Here is an 18,141-nt window from a genome sequence, read left to right as displayed (position 1 = left end):
CACTTCTTATTCACTGTTTCTATAATGTTTGTCATGTAATCAATTCTTTCTATTGTTATTGTTTTTAATAATCAATTTACTGTGTAAATATTTTGTAAAAAAAAAAAAATTTAGTAATATGGTAATATTATCAGTGTTTGCGTTTCTTTAATTTCTTTGTTAATTGTACTCTGAATTATCTGTTGTCTGGATTCAATTCAGAAAATGAGGTTTTGTTCATATGAATCATCATATTATGAAGTTTCAGCGTACAGATTTTGTTTCTACATTACTTTCCCTCTCAGGAGGTTGGTAATATTATCAGTGTTTGCGTTTCTTTAATTTCAGTCACTTTTTGTCCAAAAAGGCGATTTTATGAAAATTAACAGACTATATTTTTTAATTTTTATATGAGGATCACATTAAAGCTGTCTTGAAATTTATTTACCATGCCTCCATCATTTATTTTTGCTCCTTTTTCCCCTTTTTGTCCTTGACTCAGACTTTCAATCTTATTGAACTCAATCCATCATACATTTATTTACAGCTAAAAATATTTTTATTTAAAATATATTGAATTTACTTATGAATCTAAGAACAATTATTAATAATAATAATAAAAAACTACTGTAATTATGCATAATTCCCAGTAAAATTGTAATTTTGTGTGTGTGTGTGTGACTGTGTGTGTGTAAAAAATGTCTAAATATTGTTTATTTGTGTGTATTTTAGATGTCATTTCTACATTATCAGATGCAATAAATCATATGAGATTTGATAGAAAGGACATTATGTTGAAGTCAAAAGGGCCAAAAATGCTGATAGCTGAAGAAACACTTTTATATTAGAGAAAGTGTGCGCAGCCTGTCTGGTTCTAATATGTTCTATCAGGTTTCGGGGTGGAAAAGGAAGACGGCTGTTCCGCAGGCCCTCCTGCCGAGACAATTCCAGAGTCCTGCTGTCTTGGCTTGTTTACAGACTGTAATTCCCCTCTTCTCCCCCACTTCTATCACACAGAGCAAATTTGTAACACAATGACATTGTAACAGGATGACATCATCACCTCAGTTTCCATTTTATGTGAAGCATCTGTTGGTGCCATACTTTGCCAAGTTAACACATTTTGTAGGGCTTCGCCTTAGTAACTACAGATGTTGCACTGCCTTGGTGAAACGCAAACCCTTATTATTGGTTATCAAGAGGATTTGAAACAGAATTCATAATTGTGCTTACTGAATGGGTTTACCACGGTCATAAGTGTTGCTTTGTGTTTTTTTCTTAAGTTAAGACCAGCTCTTGTATGATTAATGAAGTGTCACAGTTTTCTTGTTCGGTAGAAACTGATGGCAGACGCTGTACCAGACGTCTTAAAGTGCAGTTGTTACGCATACACGTGTACCACTTCTAAGAGTATGTTGTAAAACACATGTCTACATTTTGAACTTGAAGAAGGACGTTTGCCTTCAGGGTTAAGCAAGTCTGCACTGGTTTAACCACAAGCATGCGCACACATCTGACCCTATCGACCCCCGCAGTATTTCTTTAATTAAACCAAAAAGCAGATTGTTTGTATGTTGACATATTTTCTATAAATCAAAGAGAACTGTACAACTAAAACCATGTGGCTTTTAACACTTGGTGCAGAATAAAACCTCTGTCATTTTTCAAAAACATGACTGGTCCTGATCGGTCTGAATCATGATCTGATTAAAAAGTCAGCAGAGAGTCAAATTTCCCAAAACGTCCCTTAGGCTGATAGCTGATCTTCATAAGAATTTAATGTTCAAATTGTTTGTCGGAGCGATGACAAACAAACGATGAAAGATTGGACACTAATTTCATGTTTCTCTGAAAGACTATTAAGATGTAAATCAGATTTCACATTTATCCGTCAAACATCATTTACCCTGACAGAAATGCTTGTGTGCTGCAAACTGTGGAGGAAGAGTTTGTTTTTGCCCTGTACAGAGCCATACATCCATCCACAGTGTTGTAGAATGACTAATAAATCACAGCTATGTTCAAAAGTTAGATTTCTGACTCTATATAATGTTATATATCTATATAACATATGTTAATTAAGATTTGTTTGTAAAATAATAAACGCATACTATAATATTAAAATATAAATAACTGTAGCAACATTAAATTATTGAACACTTAAAAATTTTTAAACAATTTAAGCTTTTTTATTAGCTAGTAAACTAGTAAAACTACACATTCTGAACCATTATTGTTTTAAGCAGAGTATTAGTACAGTAGTTAGTATATGCTACACTCTAAGAAAAATAAAAATAAAATGTAAAAATAGGGCACAATCTAGGCTACTATGTTCAGATGAAAAAAATTCTGTATTGATTTTTCACAGGGTTTTTTTTTTTTTTTACCTGCATTTTAAATTACGCTTTGTGTTTTTGGGTTACAGGGTTACAACGGATAATGAATAACGGATATGTTCTGGAAAATTATTAGTAGGCCACCTTTTCCATTTTTCTAGATTTTTTTCTTACAGTTTACTAACTGATCAGTAATCGCAGGTACAAGCTACTAACGATGTGTATCATAAATGAACAATTATTCAATTATTATTATTATTAAATTAAACAATTGCAAACAGCGGGTGACTTAATACACGTGATGTGTACTTTTTAGGCATCTTTGGTTTCCTCTTTTTGTGTAATTTAGATGGAAAATATGTGCCTTTTTATCATTTGAGTCACTTATCAAAAGTTGCCAAATACATTTTTAAAACAGCTAAATTTGTTGCAAGGTGCTTTTGGAAGAATATTTGCTAGAATAGACTGAAAGTTTGTTAAATTTAGCAACAAAATTGCTAAGTTGGCAACACTGAACCAGAGGGAGTTTGTTAGCTCACTTGTGTTTGGAACTTTCTAGAAGAAATGCCGTTTCGCATTCTGTCATCTCGGCTTTAAACTTTGTACATACGAGAAAAATAACATTTGTTTCAACTAATTGAGTTTACTTAGCGCTGCACATTTTTATTAGTTGTTTACTGACAGAACTTTCAGTGAACTGTTATTAAGTGTGACTAATCCTGAGAAGCTGTGTCCTTTTATATGTGGTTTCCAAGCACGAGTTACTTCAGTGACATATATAATAATAGTACTTTACTTATTTATATTTTATTCAATTCTGTCACATTGAATTTTGTACTTTGGTTTTAGTGGTCAAGTGCAAGAATAAAAAACATTATTATAAAGGAAAAAAACTTGAAAATAATATGGCTTTTCAGAGTTCTAGGGATTTAGCCACACATGATTAGGTAAAGCTGTTTCATTACACCAGTATGAACCATTTACATCTATTCTACAGCTAACAAATATGCAGTGAACAGAAAGAATAAACTGAAAAAATGATTTTCAAGGAAACTGAAACTCTACTGTATTTCCATTATGTTTTATAGAACCACCAGTTGCATTTGCTGTGATAGACTGGCACAGGATTATGGGAATGCATAATCTATCACAGGCATCGGCTGACGAGGGCTTTGTAGGTTTTGATTGAACTGCTTCCAGTTTCCATACACATTAAAGACACATCATCTCACATTTCAAAAGAATTCTTTCTAAACTGAAGCAAGTGGTTCATTGTGCATGACGTATGTGTTTAGGAGAGCAGATTTTAGTCCCAGCTGATGAGCTAATGCACAGAAAGAGACCGCAAATGATCATTCAAACATAAATGACTTCTGAAACAGATATTAAAAACATTATTGTTATTTTTAAGCATACAAGTATAATCCAATTTCAATTTGTAGCTCCAACTTCCCACCGCTTTTAAGAAAGGAACTGACATGACTCAAAGCGCTAAGAAGAAAAAAAACAACAATAGTTATATAAAAACAGAGAACCACAGGCATACAATTTACCATGGTCTTTATTTAAAAAAAAGCAAGTCAAGTTCATAGTTTGCATTAGCACCTTTAACGAAAAACACAATACTCAATCAAATGTTCTCAACATTCTGTTCTTACAACCAGACTATACAGATGTCTCTATAACTGGAGACCAGAGAAATGGCAATGACAGGCATTCTACTAAGATGTCCGAACAGCCCCCGTGAGCACAGTAAAGCCAGGCTGATGCCAGATCAGAGTTTAAAGGCCTGGTATTAAGAAAGTGTGTAATGCTGTGTGGGTTGAGGAGGTCTGGAGGAATGTTATCTAGAGCTGTGTGGATCTGTGCAAAGGCCTCCAGCAACCCTGAGGCCCTTCGAGAGACTGTGAGCTTATTGAGTGGCAGCATCAATAACGTCCTGTCTTTACCACGCAGGGGCGGTGTTGGCAAGTCTTCGCATACGCCTATGAAATAATAAAAAAATGCAATATTATTCATGTGTAATAGTACTACAGCAATAGTGACAGTAATACAAATTAATTCATTAATTATAAATATTATTCATGCTAAGAAATGGAATAAAATATAAACATGCACCAAAAAACATGCATCAAAAATGTTTTAAAATAAAATAAAATGGTGTCTAATAGGGGAAGTCAAATTTGAGCATCTTTCTCACCTTGTGTTTCTGTCCTGATCTCTGATTTTCTTCTCCATCTCTGCATCTGTCAGGGTCTCCAGCAGAGGGCACCACTGATCGGCATCACCTGTGTTCCGAATGGCAATCTCCACTGTTGGTAATGGGTTCTCACTAAAGGAAATGAGCCATATGATGTTAGAAGTAGACAGCATTGCTTAAACATCATGGAATCCCCAATGATGCTTCACTGATGACCACTGGGGCATAGAGGCGATATCTAGAAATATCTTTTAAACTTCTGTTAGGAAAATTATTTCTATATTAATACGATTTACTTTTAACCATCATACAAAAATAAATGCCATGCTGTGGCAGCACATGCAGGGGTCAAATAGACCAGTCACCAAACCACTGTCTGTTCTGGTATCACTAAGTTTAAGCTACTTCTGTCATTTCTAGAAAAAAAACTGCATTATACATTAGTAACATGTCCACATACAGGGACAAGTCCTGCAAAGATATAAAAATAAGAAAAGATGAAAGTACTCAGCTTCCCGGGGAATGAAACGTGGGGGGTAAGAGGGAGAGAAGATCAAGAAATTTTGAAGCATATTGACCTGAAATCAGACCTATTGGAAAAGAAAGTGGGAGAAGCAAACCATTAGAAGGTTACAGCTAAACAAAAACAAGAAGCAATGAAGTTGTAACATTTGAACAGTTCTAAATGAACCACAAAACAAATAATGCATCATTTTCACCTACTCTATGATCTACTGACAATGTCAAGCTAATAATTTGTTATGCCCCACAAATCTAAACCCTTGAAAGGCAAAAGTAGGGTTGCAAGCCATGCAAGAGAAAAGCAACTGAATTATGAAACATTATGTAGGAAAAGGAAATCAATATAGACCATATAGAGTTAAAGTTATTTTATAACCAACAGATGAAAGACACACATAAAACTACTTCAAGGGCACAATAAAGAGAAGTCACAATGCTTGAATGGTTGTCTGCTTGCTGTCAGACAAATAAATGAGATTGTAAAGAACCAGTGTATGGGCCAGACCGCATTAAAGATGGTCTCAATTTAGTGGCGTAAACAAGACATGCCGTGTGTATTTGTGAGTGAGTGTATATATGACCACATAATAAACAGTAATGGAAACTCCACTTGATGCGACCTTAGAACACAGTAAATCATGGAATCAGTCCACTGATAGATACAAGACAAACAAAACAAGTACAGCACAAACAAACACAGGTATCAACATAAATATCACATGCAAGAACACCAACATATTTACATATGAGACATACACTGTTAAAACATCTCAAATATTATAATTATTACTACTACTTTCAAAAATGTTTTAATAAATATGAACCTCTGTTCCCTTCCATAACCATGTTTTTTTTTCAGCAACGGAAAACGCCATATCACTTTTCGCTCCACTTCTTTGTTGCTGCTATGGGTTTTATCATAGTAGTTCCTAGCTTGACAGTAATTAGAAATCTATTCTGAACACATAACCCATAAGCATCTTTCACACTCGTTAGCGAGTTTTTGTGGCAAGCAGAAAAAAATTCAGCCTAAACTCAAAAAAATGGATCACTGTAAAGGAATGTATAGTTTAATTTATTTATTTTTTCAGTTCTTCTGGTGTGAAGAGTTTTTATGTCTGTTTACAAAATACCTACTGATTATTGGGTAAATTCCAAGTCAATATTACAGGCTAGGGAAATAATTCATTCCCTGCCTTATGACAGTGAGGTGGCGGTATCTATAAATACCAAAGAACAAATCATGTCTCAACAGTAAGCCACAAAGAGACAAAACCACAGCGGGTCTTCCTTTACGCCCACCGTACTGTTTATAAATGAGTTTGGAGATCATTTCAGCATGTTTAAATCATTGCAAGCAGCAATTTTGAAAACAAGAAACCGTCCTAAAATGACTCCACAGGGAATCCAGTGTTTTTGGAAGGGACTTTACATCAGAAACCACTCATCTACTTCAGTTAGGGACTACTGCATTAAAATGGACTGTTAGAGCATCCTGTAACTAAAAGCCCAAGGCACATGGGTTTTCTACCCAAATTTGGACTCACACTGATGTTTGAGCATTAACCCACTGGAAGTGCCATTATTAGAAGTGCATGCATGTTGCCCACCTGAAGGCGTACGTCCTCTGATGCCAGCTGAGCTGTCCGCGGATGCTGTAGGCGATGGTGGTGACAAACTCTCCTCCGAGTCCCAGCTCAGAGCAGAGCTTTAAAGCGAATGTTTCTGGCGAGTTCTCCTTCTCGGACATGTCCCATTCGAACTGATCCACCAGAGAGATGTTCCCAACGTGAATGTTTAGCTGAAAGCACAATGCAGACCAGCAATGGAATTAATCACAAACAAGGTAAAAAGTCCATGTCAGGCCTTGACATGAAATGTCAAACTAAGTAGATCCAAATCTAAAAGAAAAGATCAAAAAGAACCCTTCTTTGCTTCTGGATAGCATTGTTAAACACACCTTAATGATGACTCTCTGGTCCGTCTGCTCATCCAGAATGCTGTCGGTAGGGTAAGACTCGATCTGCTGTCTAATGGCTGAGGCGATGGCAGGGACGAAGGTAAGAGGATTCAAGTCCAGGTCATCACACAGGATCTCAGCAAACATCTCTGGAGTCATAAGTTTCTCTGGAGATGCAAAAGCAGACAGAGGAACACTTCTGTGCTGAAATATGTGTATAGCACAAATGAGGCTTGTATGTCTTTGCTTTTCTTATGCATTATGTGACATTTCTTGCAATGTCTGGAGTGAACAATAAATTTTCTATATATTTTCCACCTTACCATTCATGTTCCAGGTGAAGGCATCTCTGAGCTTCTGTCCATCAATCTCCATGTCAAGGCGGATAGGCACCAGAACCTCTGCCTGGGAAGCATTTTCGTGGATCACTGCAGGGTCGTGGTCATCGAAACTATGCATTGAAGAGAAGCAGAGACCCATAAACACACTCTATCGATAATTAGCACCATGTGTGCAACATGTGGTGTTAAACTGCACATTCTGAAACAACAGCCTACATTTTTCCTTCATGTCCTGCCCTTCTCTGACACAACAAATGCCCGATATTTAACAACTTACATGCTTATAATGCTTGTCTTGTAAGTAATGACAGCAGAACGAAGTTGTTTTGAACACATTGGAGCAGTGCTTGAAACCCAACAGCTGGTCTGGCGGCATTCCAGTCTGAACTGTCTCATTACAGCCAATCACTGACATTTACCAAAGCCTTCAGAAGGGAATGTTGACAATATTGCAAAGAGCATTAAATTCAGCTAAATATCCCAGGAGCACGTCGTCCACTTGGCATAAGATGATGAAGGGACAATTGAGGACCTAAAACCACAAATGCATCTGGCTAATTTTTGTTTGCCTTAAAATGGGGACTTTCTGAGCATCAAGTTATCTACTCGTGTGGGAGGTCAGGAAGAAGGAAGAGAGAAAAGTGACCCTATCAAGAGTATTTGCTTTTCATAACATAATCAGAAAGATTCTGCCAGCGATAAACAACATAACCTGAAAAAAAAACCTCTTGGCAAAAACAAGCCAGTGTTTTTGGACTATTGCTTCATCCTCTGACCCAAAACAACCCAGTCATGGGAAGTATGTAGCGGAAATGTGGTTTTGTTTCTTAATAAACATCCTCTGGTTTGATATTGCCCTGATAACAATCAACCGTTGCAATCAACCGTGGCCTTAATGTTTACATTTCTAATTGCATTTAGATTGAGTAACATACTGATGATTGCTGACAGGTCTAACTTAAGAAATGTTTAAAGACCCGTCAAATGAGCCGCTTGATGAGCTCATTTTCATTCCTACTGAAATATTTCATACAGAAGCAGAAGAGGGTATTTTCATTCTAGCAGCATCATATCAGACAAAATTATGCCATAAATAATTTTGCGCTGTTTTCTCAGAAGGGAAAGATTGTAAAGACTGTTAAAATTTAATTTTATCAACATTTAGATAAAAAATTACCAATCAAAACTTTGGGGTCGGTAAGTCTCTTATGAATACCAGAAGGCTGCATTTATTTGATCAAAATACAGTAAAAATGGTAATATTGTTAAATATTATTACAATTTAAAACAAAAAGTGTAGCTATATTTTAACTGAATTTAAAATAATAGTAGTTTATTCTTGTCATGCCAAAAATTAATTTTCCACAGCTAAGTGTCACATAATCATTCAGAAATCATTTTAATATGCTGATTTGGTTCTCAAGAAACATTTCTTATTATTACTTCTTATTATGTAAAAAACAGTAACAATTCTGATAAATTTAATGTGGCCTTTATGAATAAAAGTACTAATTTCCTAAAATGGCAGTATATGTTTTTAAAGCTAATAGACATGGACGAAAAGCCAAAACAAAAACAAAAAACAGAGGGAGCACTTGTCAAACTCTCATTACTCATCTCACCATAATGGAAAGGTTCTTTTCTTGTCACGTCCCATTCGGTTTCTGTTGATAGTGGTGGAACAAGGCACTGCGTCTAGGTGGTGGGAGCTGTTGGGCAGGGTGGGCACCCACTGACTGTTCCTCTTCGCCTTTTGCTCCCTAAGTTCACATACAGAGTTACAACAAACTCCAAAAGAATCTTTTTAGGCTACATACACAGTACGCAAATAGCTTCACACTGGCAAATAAAAAAATAAATAAAAAAAGCTCAAATATTCCTTAAATTAAAACACTCAAAATTATTTTAAAACAAGAAATTATCTTCATCTAAATAATTTATACCTAGATCAAGAGATTATATAGAATACACTTTTTAATTTATATAAAAAGATTGTCATTTTCCATTCGCAAAACTGCTTGGAAGTGTCCATATATGTAATAAAAACAACCCCACTACATTGTGCTGTACTTACTATACTTTTATTCTTTTCTTGTTTTTCATTTTGACGTATATAACATTAATGCAAATCACCGGTCTCCTCACCTGAGGTATGCCGGAGGCTCTGTGCTGATGGACACTGCCTTGTACTTCTCATCATTCCCCTCGAAGATCTCCTCACATTCAGACGCCTTCAGCAGGGTCACACTGGTGGCTAAATTTGTGTAACCATGATCTAACACAAAAAGAACACTGCACAAACTGCTGTCCAGAAGCAGGACTAGGAGACTATGAGGTACAGTAGGTGCTGCTTATGGGTGCTTTCTGGGCCTAAGACAATTTAAAAGGAAAGGACTCACTTACCGTGTGATGATGCTACAATCTTTTTCCTCTCCTCCACGGATGCGAGACGTCTCCATAGTGATGGGTACCGCTTATACAGAGAGCCTCTGAACATACGCAGGTAGTTTCCAACCTATAGAGCAAGATTACGTAAAGAAAAAAAAGTCTTAAAAACAATGTGTGGTTGTGTGTGGTTTTTTTTTTTCTAAGCACTGGACACTTTGGGATTTAAGATTTTGGGCTGTTTTAGTTTAGTTTAGTTTAAGTTTTATAAAAGTCCTTTTGTCAGACTAGTGGATTTAGTATTAGTATATTTTATTACACTTCATGTATTTGAATGTATCTATTTGCATTCATTTCAACACATATATCTAAAGGTAGTTTTCGTAAAACATAAATGGAGATGTTAGGCTTAATGATCTCGGTCACCATTCACTTTCACTGTTAAACCAGATGCACTCAAAGTGGATGGAGACTGAGGCTGTCATCTCCTTTTGTGTTGCAATGGAAGAAACAATATCATGACAGTTTGGAACAACACGAGAATGGGTAAATAATGACAGAAATGTTATTTTCTATGTGAACTATCCATTTAATATGTTTATAGTACATTTAAATGACAAACTGCGATAATATAACATTATCTGCCAACTTGTTTTCCCTGAATATAAACTCGCACATTAAATCTGACTTTAAGATCAGTGCTTCACTTTACAGAGGAACGGTGATACTTGCAAGCTCCAACGATCATTTAATAATTAATTTATTACGTCGATATGGAGATAACAGCATCTTTAACAGGCAACAGCCAACAAAGATAACTCGAATATGATATTATAGTGTTAATATGATGGCTACTTTAACGCGTTTTCAGATGTAAACATACGCGTCATTTTCTGTGAGACAGAAAACATACCTCTGAACCTATCATGTAAAAATCCCCATCTTGCTCGAGTTGGAATTTTATTGGTTTTTGTCCAAATGTTTTACTCAACGCCATCTTTGCGAACACAATGAGCGTTAGCGCGCATGCGTATAAAGGAAGCGGCGAAGTGGGAAACGCTCCTGCACTGGGGCTCCACGCTGCAGGCGTGCAGAAATGCCTTCTGCTGGAGGGCTCCTAACTATTACAACTATACACTAGGAATCCTATTCTTTAGAATAAGCCTAACCGGGCTAGTATATTTGCTGTATATTTTATATACAATTTAAATTTTATAGTCATCATTTGTTTGCCATTAGTGCCGTATGCTTTACCAGTAAACAAATGCATTAAAAGTAAATGTTAATTTTTATAAAATTGTCTTCAGTTCTTCTTTTTATAAAATTGTCTTCTGTTCTGCTTCAAAAGAAGCTTCTTAAAACAATAAGAACTATATTTCAGTGTGACCCAAAACACAAAGCTGTAAGAAAGACAAATAAGTATTATGCTGCTAAAAATATTAACAATTAAACCAACATTAGCCATTAGTCCCACCAGGGCATGAGATCCCTGAGTCATATGAACTAAAGCCAAATTATTTAAATTTATTTGCAATTATATGACTATGGTAATTAGATCGAAAAGTTTGGGGGGAAATGTGCTTGCGTTTAAAGAGAACAGACATTAAAACAGACCTTTTAAAATGGCAATCAGGTGTAACATCTCCATTAGAAAGAAGAAAATTGCTCATTTTACATTCCTGTGGTGTTGTTTCCTAAAAAGGTGGTGAAACTCTTACATCTGCAGCACTTTAAATGCACCTGAAACATGCCCCTGATAGATAGAAGCTGGCATACTCACTGATCTAAACCATTAACACAGGGCACAGCCTGAACTCCCTTCATCAATGCAAACACATATTTTCATTAAACATGCTGCATTAAACTTCACATTATCCTTTAGCTTGGAACATTACTAATCAGGCATTACCCATAAGATTCACAGTGAAATACTCCTCCTGAAGCAGTTCAATTGCATTCTTTGGTGTCCTTCAGGGGGGAAAATAAATATGCAACTGAATATTATGCATGTGATAAACCAGGAATAATATATATATATATTTTTTTTTTTGCAAAAATACCTAAATAAACAATTCAACCAAAAACAAATGTATTCCCATATTATGAAGTTGAGTATCTAACATCACAGCACAGGATTTTTTGTTGTATTTTCTTGTACAGGGATCTGTGTAACAATCCCCCATGCTTTATGATTTTTTTATTCTCAAAAAGTTTGTCTTTGCTTCATTGAAACTTGTTTATACTTTTGGATAGGTTAAATAATTAATCTTGTTGCTTCCTTTGACAGTCAGACTGAAACTAAAATTAAAACCATAAAAAAATTGGATTACTCGAAAATAAATAAATAAATAAACAAACTAACTAAAATAAAATGAAATAATAATTTTTTTTAAGTGACATTTCTCATTTTAACTTGGATTAAGCTTATGTATTAAAATAACTAAAACTAAAACTGAAATAAAAATGAATTAAAACTATATTATAAACAAAAACTACTAAAAATGACAAAAACGCAACAAATTTGAACATAAAATATAAAAATAAAAACTGATTCAACATTTTTATAGAAACTACAGTACTATCTCAGTGATCTCAGTCTAATTGTGATGTGTAAAACTGATTAAGAAAGAATATTACTTTAATTAGTTTGACTTTTGTACACTGAGTTAGATCTTGTTACATAAGAGACACTATGGTGCTATAACTGAGTGTTTCTGCAAAGTGAAACAAGCCCCGAGTGTAATGTGACCCCATTATATAGTCAATCTCTAAAGTCAATTAATAAAGGAAATTATAATTTTACAAGAGTGCTTAGATAGTTTCACTTTAGAGATTCAAACAGAGCGGAAGATAGTAGCAAAGACAGAACTGAGCCTCAGAGGAACAAGAAACCTCAATCTCATTATATGTGTTTCTTTACTCAGCCGGTCTTTGGAATTGCAAGCAATTTGCTCTCATACTGGTCTTTAATCCTAATGAAATGATGGGATAATCCCACAGATCTAAAGCAGTTTTGACACTTCATTGCCTGTTTGAATAGCAGGTATATCCGCAGTGGCTAAGTCATAGCTTATGAATGATACATCTGTGCTTTTCTATATTTAGGGGAGTTAAACACTAACCGCCAAAATGCAAATGAGACTTTATTGATAAGCTTCATTAGCATCTGTGTTCTTAAATATGTCTTGTCAGGTTTAGGTGCTGCTGTCTTTTTATTTCTGCAATGAACACTAGATGGCAATCTTGTGTTAATGTTCCTCAACCCAAACTCATGTGTTTTTTTTTTTTTTTTTTTTTGCTTTCATAACATTGAGATTGTTTTCAGTGTGACAGTGCTGGAGTCTGCAAGTTAATTATTTTCACTGGTCCTTCAGCCCTTAGTCACCTTTTAAGTCTGCATGTCTGCTCAGTTTGAACGTTTTTATGTTTGAGAATAATTCAGTCAAAAATATGTCTCAAATGCCTGCCAAAGCATTCAAGGCCAACAGAGAACTGCAAAAAACGCAATGAAATAAAATGCAGGCACATTACATATTGCTCACATACAGCCTCCTGTTGTCACTTTTGTGATACTGTGTGCATTCTGTGGCATTTTTAAAAATGCATCTTTCCTGAATATGTTATATTTATACTTTAGGTTTGTAATTGAATATTTATCTGAAGGAAAATATTTTTTTTTTTTCAGTATGTCTGGTCATAATCCAGCACTCGTGCCAGCCATAAACTTAACAATGCCCACAGGACTTCCATTTCATTCAATATGGCAGACATAAAAACCTGTCTTCCTGAAAGGGATTGTTATGATGAATTCCTGACATAATAATTTAGTACACATATGTACATGCGGTACTTGGACCAGGCTCCATGCACACTGGAATGATTGTACTGACCTTACAGAAAGCTTTTATTCTTTATTAGAGAGATGCATTAGTGTGCTGGCAAGGTTTTTCAAGTTGGAAAAAAAATAAAAACCAAGGCAGCAGGACCAGGAATCTTCCATATATAGTGGGAACTACATGTCTGAGAACATATTGAAAATCTCTCATTCAAAATCACATAAACCTGAGGGACGACAGAAAGTTTAAGGATGAAAAAAGAGATATTTCAGATTCTGCTCTATTTTGAGGTAATCATATAAGCACATTTGTGACACTGATCACATGAACTTCTTGGTACAGACAATCAGATGTTCCATTTAACCACACGATGCTCTTTGGATCATCTCAAACCATTGTGGAGAGAATTATCATCCAATTTTTATACAAACTTGAGTTCATGTAGCTCGAGTGCTGCTGTCATTGAAGCCAAAAGGCTGACAAACCAGATAAATTTGCAGTCACATCAGCAAAATCTTAGAAATAAAAGGGGGTTTTCAGGTCAATGACGCAGAAGAATCAACTTAGGTTCTCTAAAGAACATTCTGAAGAAAAGTTCTAAAAAGAACCAATGGTTTTTTTTTTTTTTTTTTTTTTTTTTTTTTTGCACTTTCCAGTATAAAGAACCTTTTGGAGAATGGAAAGGTTCCATGGATGTTGAAGGTTCTTCTTGGAACCACTGATTCTAGTTAAGAACCTTTATTTTTGAGAGTGTTTGTTGAAAATTTTCAGACAAAAAATGGTCAATATTCTTAATAATGCAGCAATATATGATGCACAGCTTACTTTTAATCAGTCAAACCAAGCAGCTTTCTGTTGGTGACCAACTTGAAACCATTGTGAAAACTGTGTGGGGAAATCCAATCACACAAAAATTTGCCAAACATTAGTACATTTGACCAGACATTAAGATATTTAAAAAAATTAAATGTAAGTTATGTTTCAGTCAAATTGAGGACATCTGAGGGACTCAAACACAACTATTAAAAAAGGTTCAAACATTCACTGATGCTCCAGAAAGAAAACACGATGCATTAAGAGTCGGGGGGTGAAAACTTTTGAATCCAGGTAACAACACACAATATTAAGAACCAAGGGTTCACAAACTTTTGAATAAGGTTATTTTAATAATTTCAGCTATTTTTTTGTCTTGTGGACTATATGTAAACATATTTTATGTAAAATATCTTACTCAGGACAGTACTAAAAAAAAAAACAACAACAACATGCATTTTGAATGATCTCTCTTATTTTGTTAAAATTATTCACATTTTCACAGATTCTGCAAGGGGTTCCCAAACTTTCGCATGCCACTGTATAAACTGTTAGCATTCTTACGTCTTTTTCTTTCTGTCCTCTCTGTATCATATTATTCACGCTCTTTGAATCAGTACAATTGTATTTGTGGAACTGGGAAAAAACACCTAGAATGCGGTACAATAATTACTCCTTTGGTACAATAGTTTTAAATAACCTGCATTTTAATCTTGTGACACACTAGTTAGTGGTCAGTTCCATTCCCTTCGTCAACATGACTGTCCCTCATGATCATTCACTAATTGAACACCAGGGTTGAATTATGTATATTCATAGTTCAATTATAACAATGACATATTGCTTTTTGCCTTGTGCATGGGAGTTATTAAAGCAATAATTATGCATGCAAGGCTTTTCATGCTTTTTCTGAAATGTCAGTTCCTTTTCTTTGAAAACCAGATGAGATTACAGCCTTAGTGTAGTTTAGTGTAGGTGCAAACATCAAATCTCATAAATGTCCACGAAGAGAAAAATCGATAATACTTCTGACCCTTCCCATGATATCATCTGTGTATATTTCCAAAGTCTGATCTTGCTGACACTCTGAAGATGGACCTGGAAACCCGCCTGAAGTCTTTACTCCTCTTTCCTCTGTTCCTTTCTTTTCTAGTTCCATTTTTGTTAGTGTTTTGGCCTACTACACTATTCACTCCTCAGCTTGACTCTTTAGCATTTTAGACAGCTGTGAGCTGCTATCCTTTTCTCTGCTGATTCCCTGTAATCGATTTTCTGTGCTACAGTTTGTGTGCTTCTATTGGGTGTAAGTGGATATCCGAATGCATTTCAAACCTGCCATGAGAACTGTTGAGTAGAATTTTCTATTTAGAATTAAATGTACTAGTTAATTATCAATAAAACAGATTTAATTTAGAAATGTATATATAGCTCTTTTCTATATTTTACCCCTAATATTGGAATATTTGGGTTTGATTTGAACATCAAAATGTGACTAAATGTTACTCAGAAACCCACCTAGAAGATTATGATTATGTTTTTAATTACAACTGGCAGTGATTGATGCATTGTTGTCATGAGTGCAGCTGAGCATACAAAGCATGATTTTTAAGAGAGAGCGAGAGCGTGACAAAAATGAAGAGAAGCAAGAGAGGCAGGCACTTTAATAAGTCATTTGGGATGGTTCATATTCAAGTGACTCTTTAGTAGTATAAAAATAATTCCTGGCCTTATCCTGATGATGCCGCTATGGACTTTCAAATCCCGGTGTAATTCAACTGAAGATGTGTTGAACCTCTCACTGATGAGAATGAGACACAATTGCATAAGCTGATAGACCATAAGAGGACAGCTCCTCTACAAATGTCACTATAAAGTGGATAGTTCACTCAGAATGAAAACGTTCCTATTTATTCACTCAGACACCGTTCCGAACATGTGTGACTTTTTTTCTGCAGTGGAACGCAAAAGAAGATGCTTTGCAGAATGCTCACTCTGCTCTTTTCTTTGATCTTTCTATCTATCTATCGAATTTTAATTTTGGGAAAAACAAATAAGCATGTGTGCATTTAAACAAATGTCTTATATGCTGACTCTAGCGCTGTTTACAAATATGAATGCAGAACAGAAGCAATAAACCAATGCAAGTAACTGCCCGTGGCAATGGAAAGTTGGTATAAACACCCTTAAGAATTGATTTAGAGCAGTGGGTTTTATTTTCATTTATGCTAATTACTTCAAGCTTGGTTGCAAAAGAACTTTTCCATTGTTTATTTAGTAGTAGTTTAGTAGCATGCAAAATAATAATGTTGCACCATGCTTGTTTTCCTTTATTATTAATGTATTTATGCAATTATGATAAGAAAATTATTTTATTCATAGGTTGGACAGTTGCCCTGAGGTTTCACATGAAAAAGCACAGCTGATGCCCTCCAGATATTGTGTAATGCTGCTAGATCGAGTTGATTGCATTTGTATTTTATGTTTTTTTTCCTAAGATCAGCACAAAAATGCTTGCAGATGAATGTGCAGATGCATATCAGAGAAATACATGACACTGTGCTGTACTTTTGTATTTATGTATCATAACTGTATGCTAAATCTTCAGATTATAACTCAGTTTTCAGAACAAACACAGAGCTTTGTGAATGTTTCACTTGCCAAATCCACTCGCACTACCGTCATGTTTCTGACAATCCTGTCTTTCCACTGCTTTACTGAGCACAATCCACAGGATGAGGATGGGATTTTCATCAAATGTTTCCGACTAACTCAAATAGACAAGAGTGTGCTCAGCGTCTGATCCTTCTATATACATTCAAATCACAACTTTAAACACTTCAATTCACTTTCAAATAGACGTCACTGAGAGTGAAAAAAGGGGATTTAAATCATTGGATCTCTCTGAGGAGTGAAGCTAGGAATATAAACAAACAATCAGCTTTTTGCAGTTGGGAGTCATCAGGGAAAATGCCTGCCCCGTCATGTTTGCTCTCGTTCTTAGGTGTATATGGTTGACGTTTGGATGAACAACAAGAGTGAAGGTTATACAGAGCTTTGCCAAAAGCTTCTAACATGCATGCTTTTAGTGAAATGTCAGCTTGGGATGGCGGAAATAAATTAAAAATGAATTCACAGCATGCCCAGTACCGCTCCACCCAGGCCTGATTCTGCTTGAAGAAGGTTTTTACTACTTCCATTTACATTACACATTTACATTTGGCAGACACTTTGTATCCAAAGCAACTTATATTGCATTCAAGGTACACATTTACATTTTAACAGTTCTCATTTTTCCTCTAAATCTATCCCATGACCTTGATGCTGCTAGTGGTGTTCTCCATTGTTTGAGCTACATGAACCCCTGGAGAAAGCAAACATGTAAAAAAAAAAAAAATCTATTTAGTATGTTGCTATATTTTCTGTAAATTATTTTACATGTAAAAGTTTAAAAGTTTTTGGCTTCATAAAAAGCATATTTGGCTGTTAATGTAGATTAAACTGCATAATATGGAGCTAGCAACATTATGGGTTTAATTCCCAGATAATGTATGACCTGATAAAAATATAAATTGTATGTGATGTGTTTTTGAATAAAATTGTTTTCCAAATGCATAATGGTGCAATTTTAGAAGGTTCCACCAGGGGCAGCTGATGTTAACCAGCTGAACTTCGACCTTTAGTGATATCTTCACTGGAGGATCTAATCATTTGCTTCTAAAAATTTTAATTTTTTGTTTATTTTTTTTTCACAGAATCTCTTGCTGTAGCC

General features: G+C 35.2%; 1 protein-coding gene across 4 annotated transcripts; it reads right to left on the bottom strand.

Moving 5' to 3' along the window:
* Positions 1-3,858: 3,858 nt before the first annotated feature.
* Positions 3,859-10,789, bottom strand: smarcb1b (SWI/SNF related, matrix associated, actin dependent regulator of chromatin, subfamily b, member 1b). Of its 4 annotated transcripts, none has more exons than XM_019096435.2 (10): positions 10,637-10,789; positions 9,742-9,853; positions 9,484-9,613; positions 8,961-9,098; positions 7,321-7,448; positions 6,998-7,164; positions 6,648-6,838; positions 5,094-5,105; positions 4,516-4,647; positions 3,859-4,300 (listed from the first exon to the last, which is right to left on the bottom strand). In XM_019096435.2, exons 1-10 carry the CDS (start codon positions 10,718-10,720, stop codon positions 4,261-4,263), a joined length of 1,134 nt encoding a protein of 377 aa, XP_018951980.1. In that variant the 5' UTR covers positions 10,721-10,789; the 3' UTR covers positions 3,859-4,260. The 4 variants fall into 4 exon arrangements, with proteins under 4 accessions (XP_018951980.1, XP_018951982.1, XP_018951981.1 ...); XM_019096437.2 differs by having other exon boundaries at positions 9,484-9,592; XM_019096436.2 differs by lacking the exon at positions 5,094-5,105.
* Between the last annotated feature and the right edge of the window lie 7,352 nt (positions 10,790-18,141).

The sequence above is a fragment of the Cyprinus carpio genome, chromosome B21 (assembly GCF_018340385.1).
Source record: "Cyprinus carpio isolate SPL01 chromosome B21, ASM1834038v1, whole genome shotgun sequence".
NCBI lineage: Eukaryota > Metazoa > Chordata > Actinopteri > Cypriniformes > Cyprinidae > Cyprinus > Cyprinus carpio.
The sequence above is the reverse complement of the archived record's forward strand: the minus strand, read 5'-3'. Positions and strand labels throughout refer to the sequence as shown.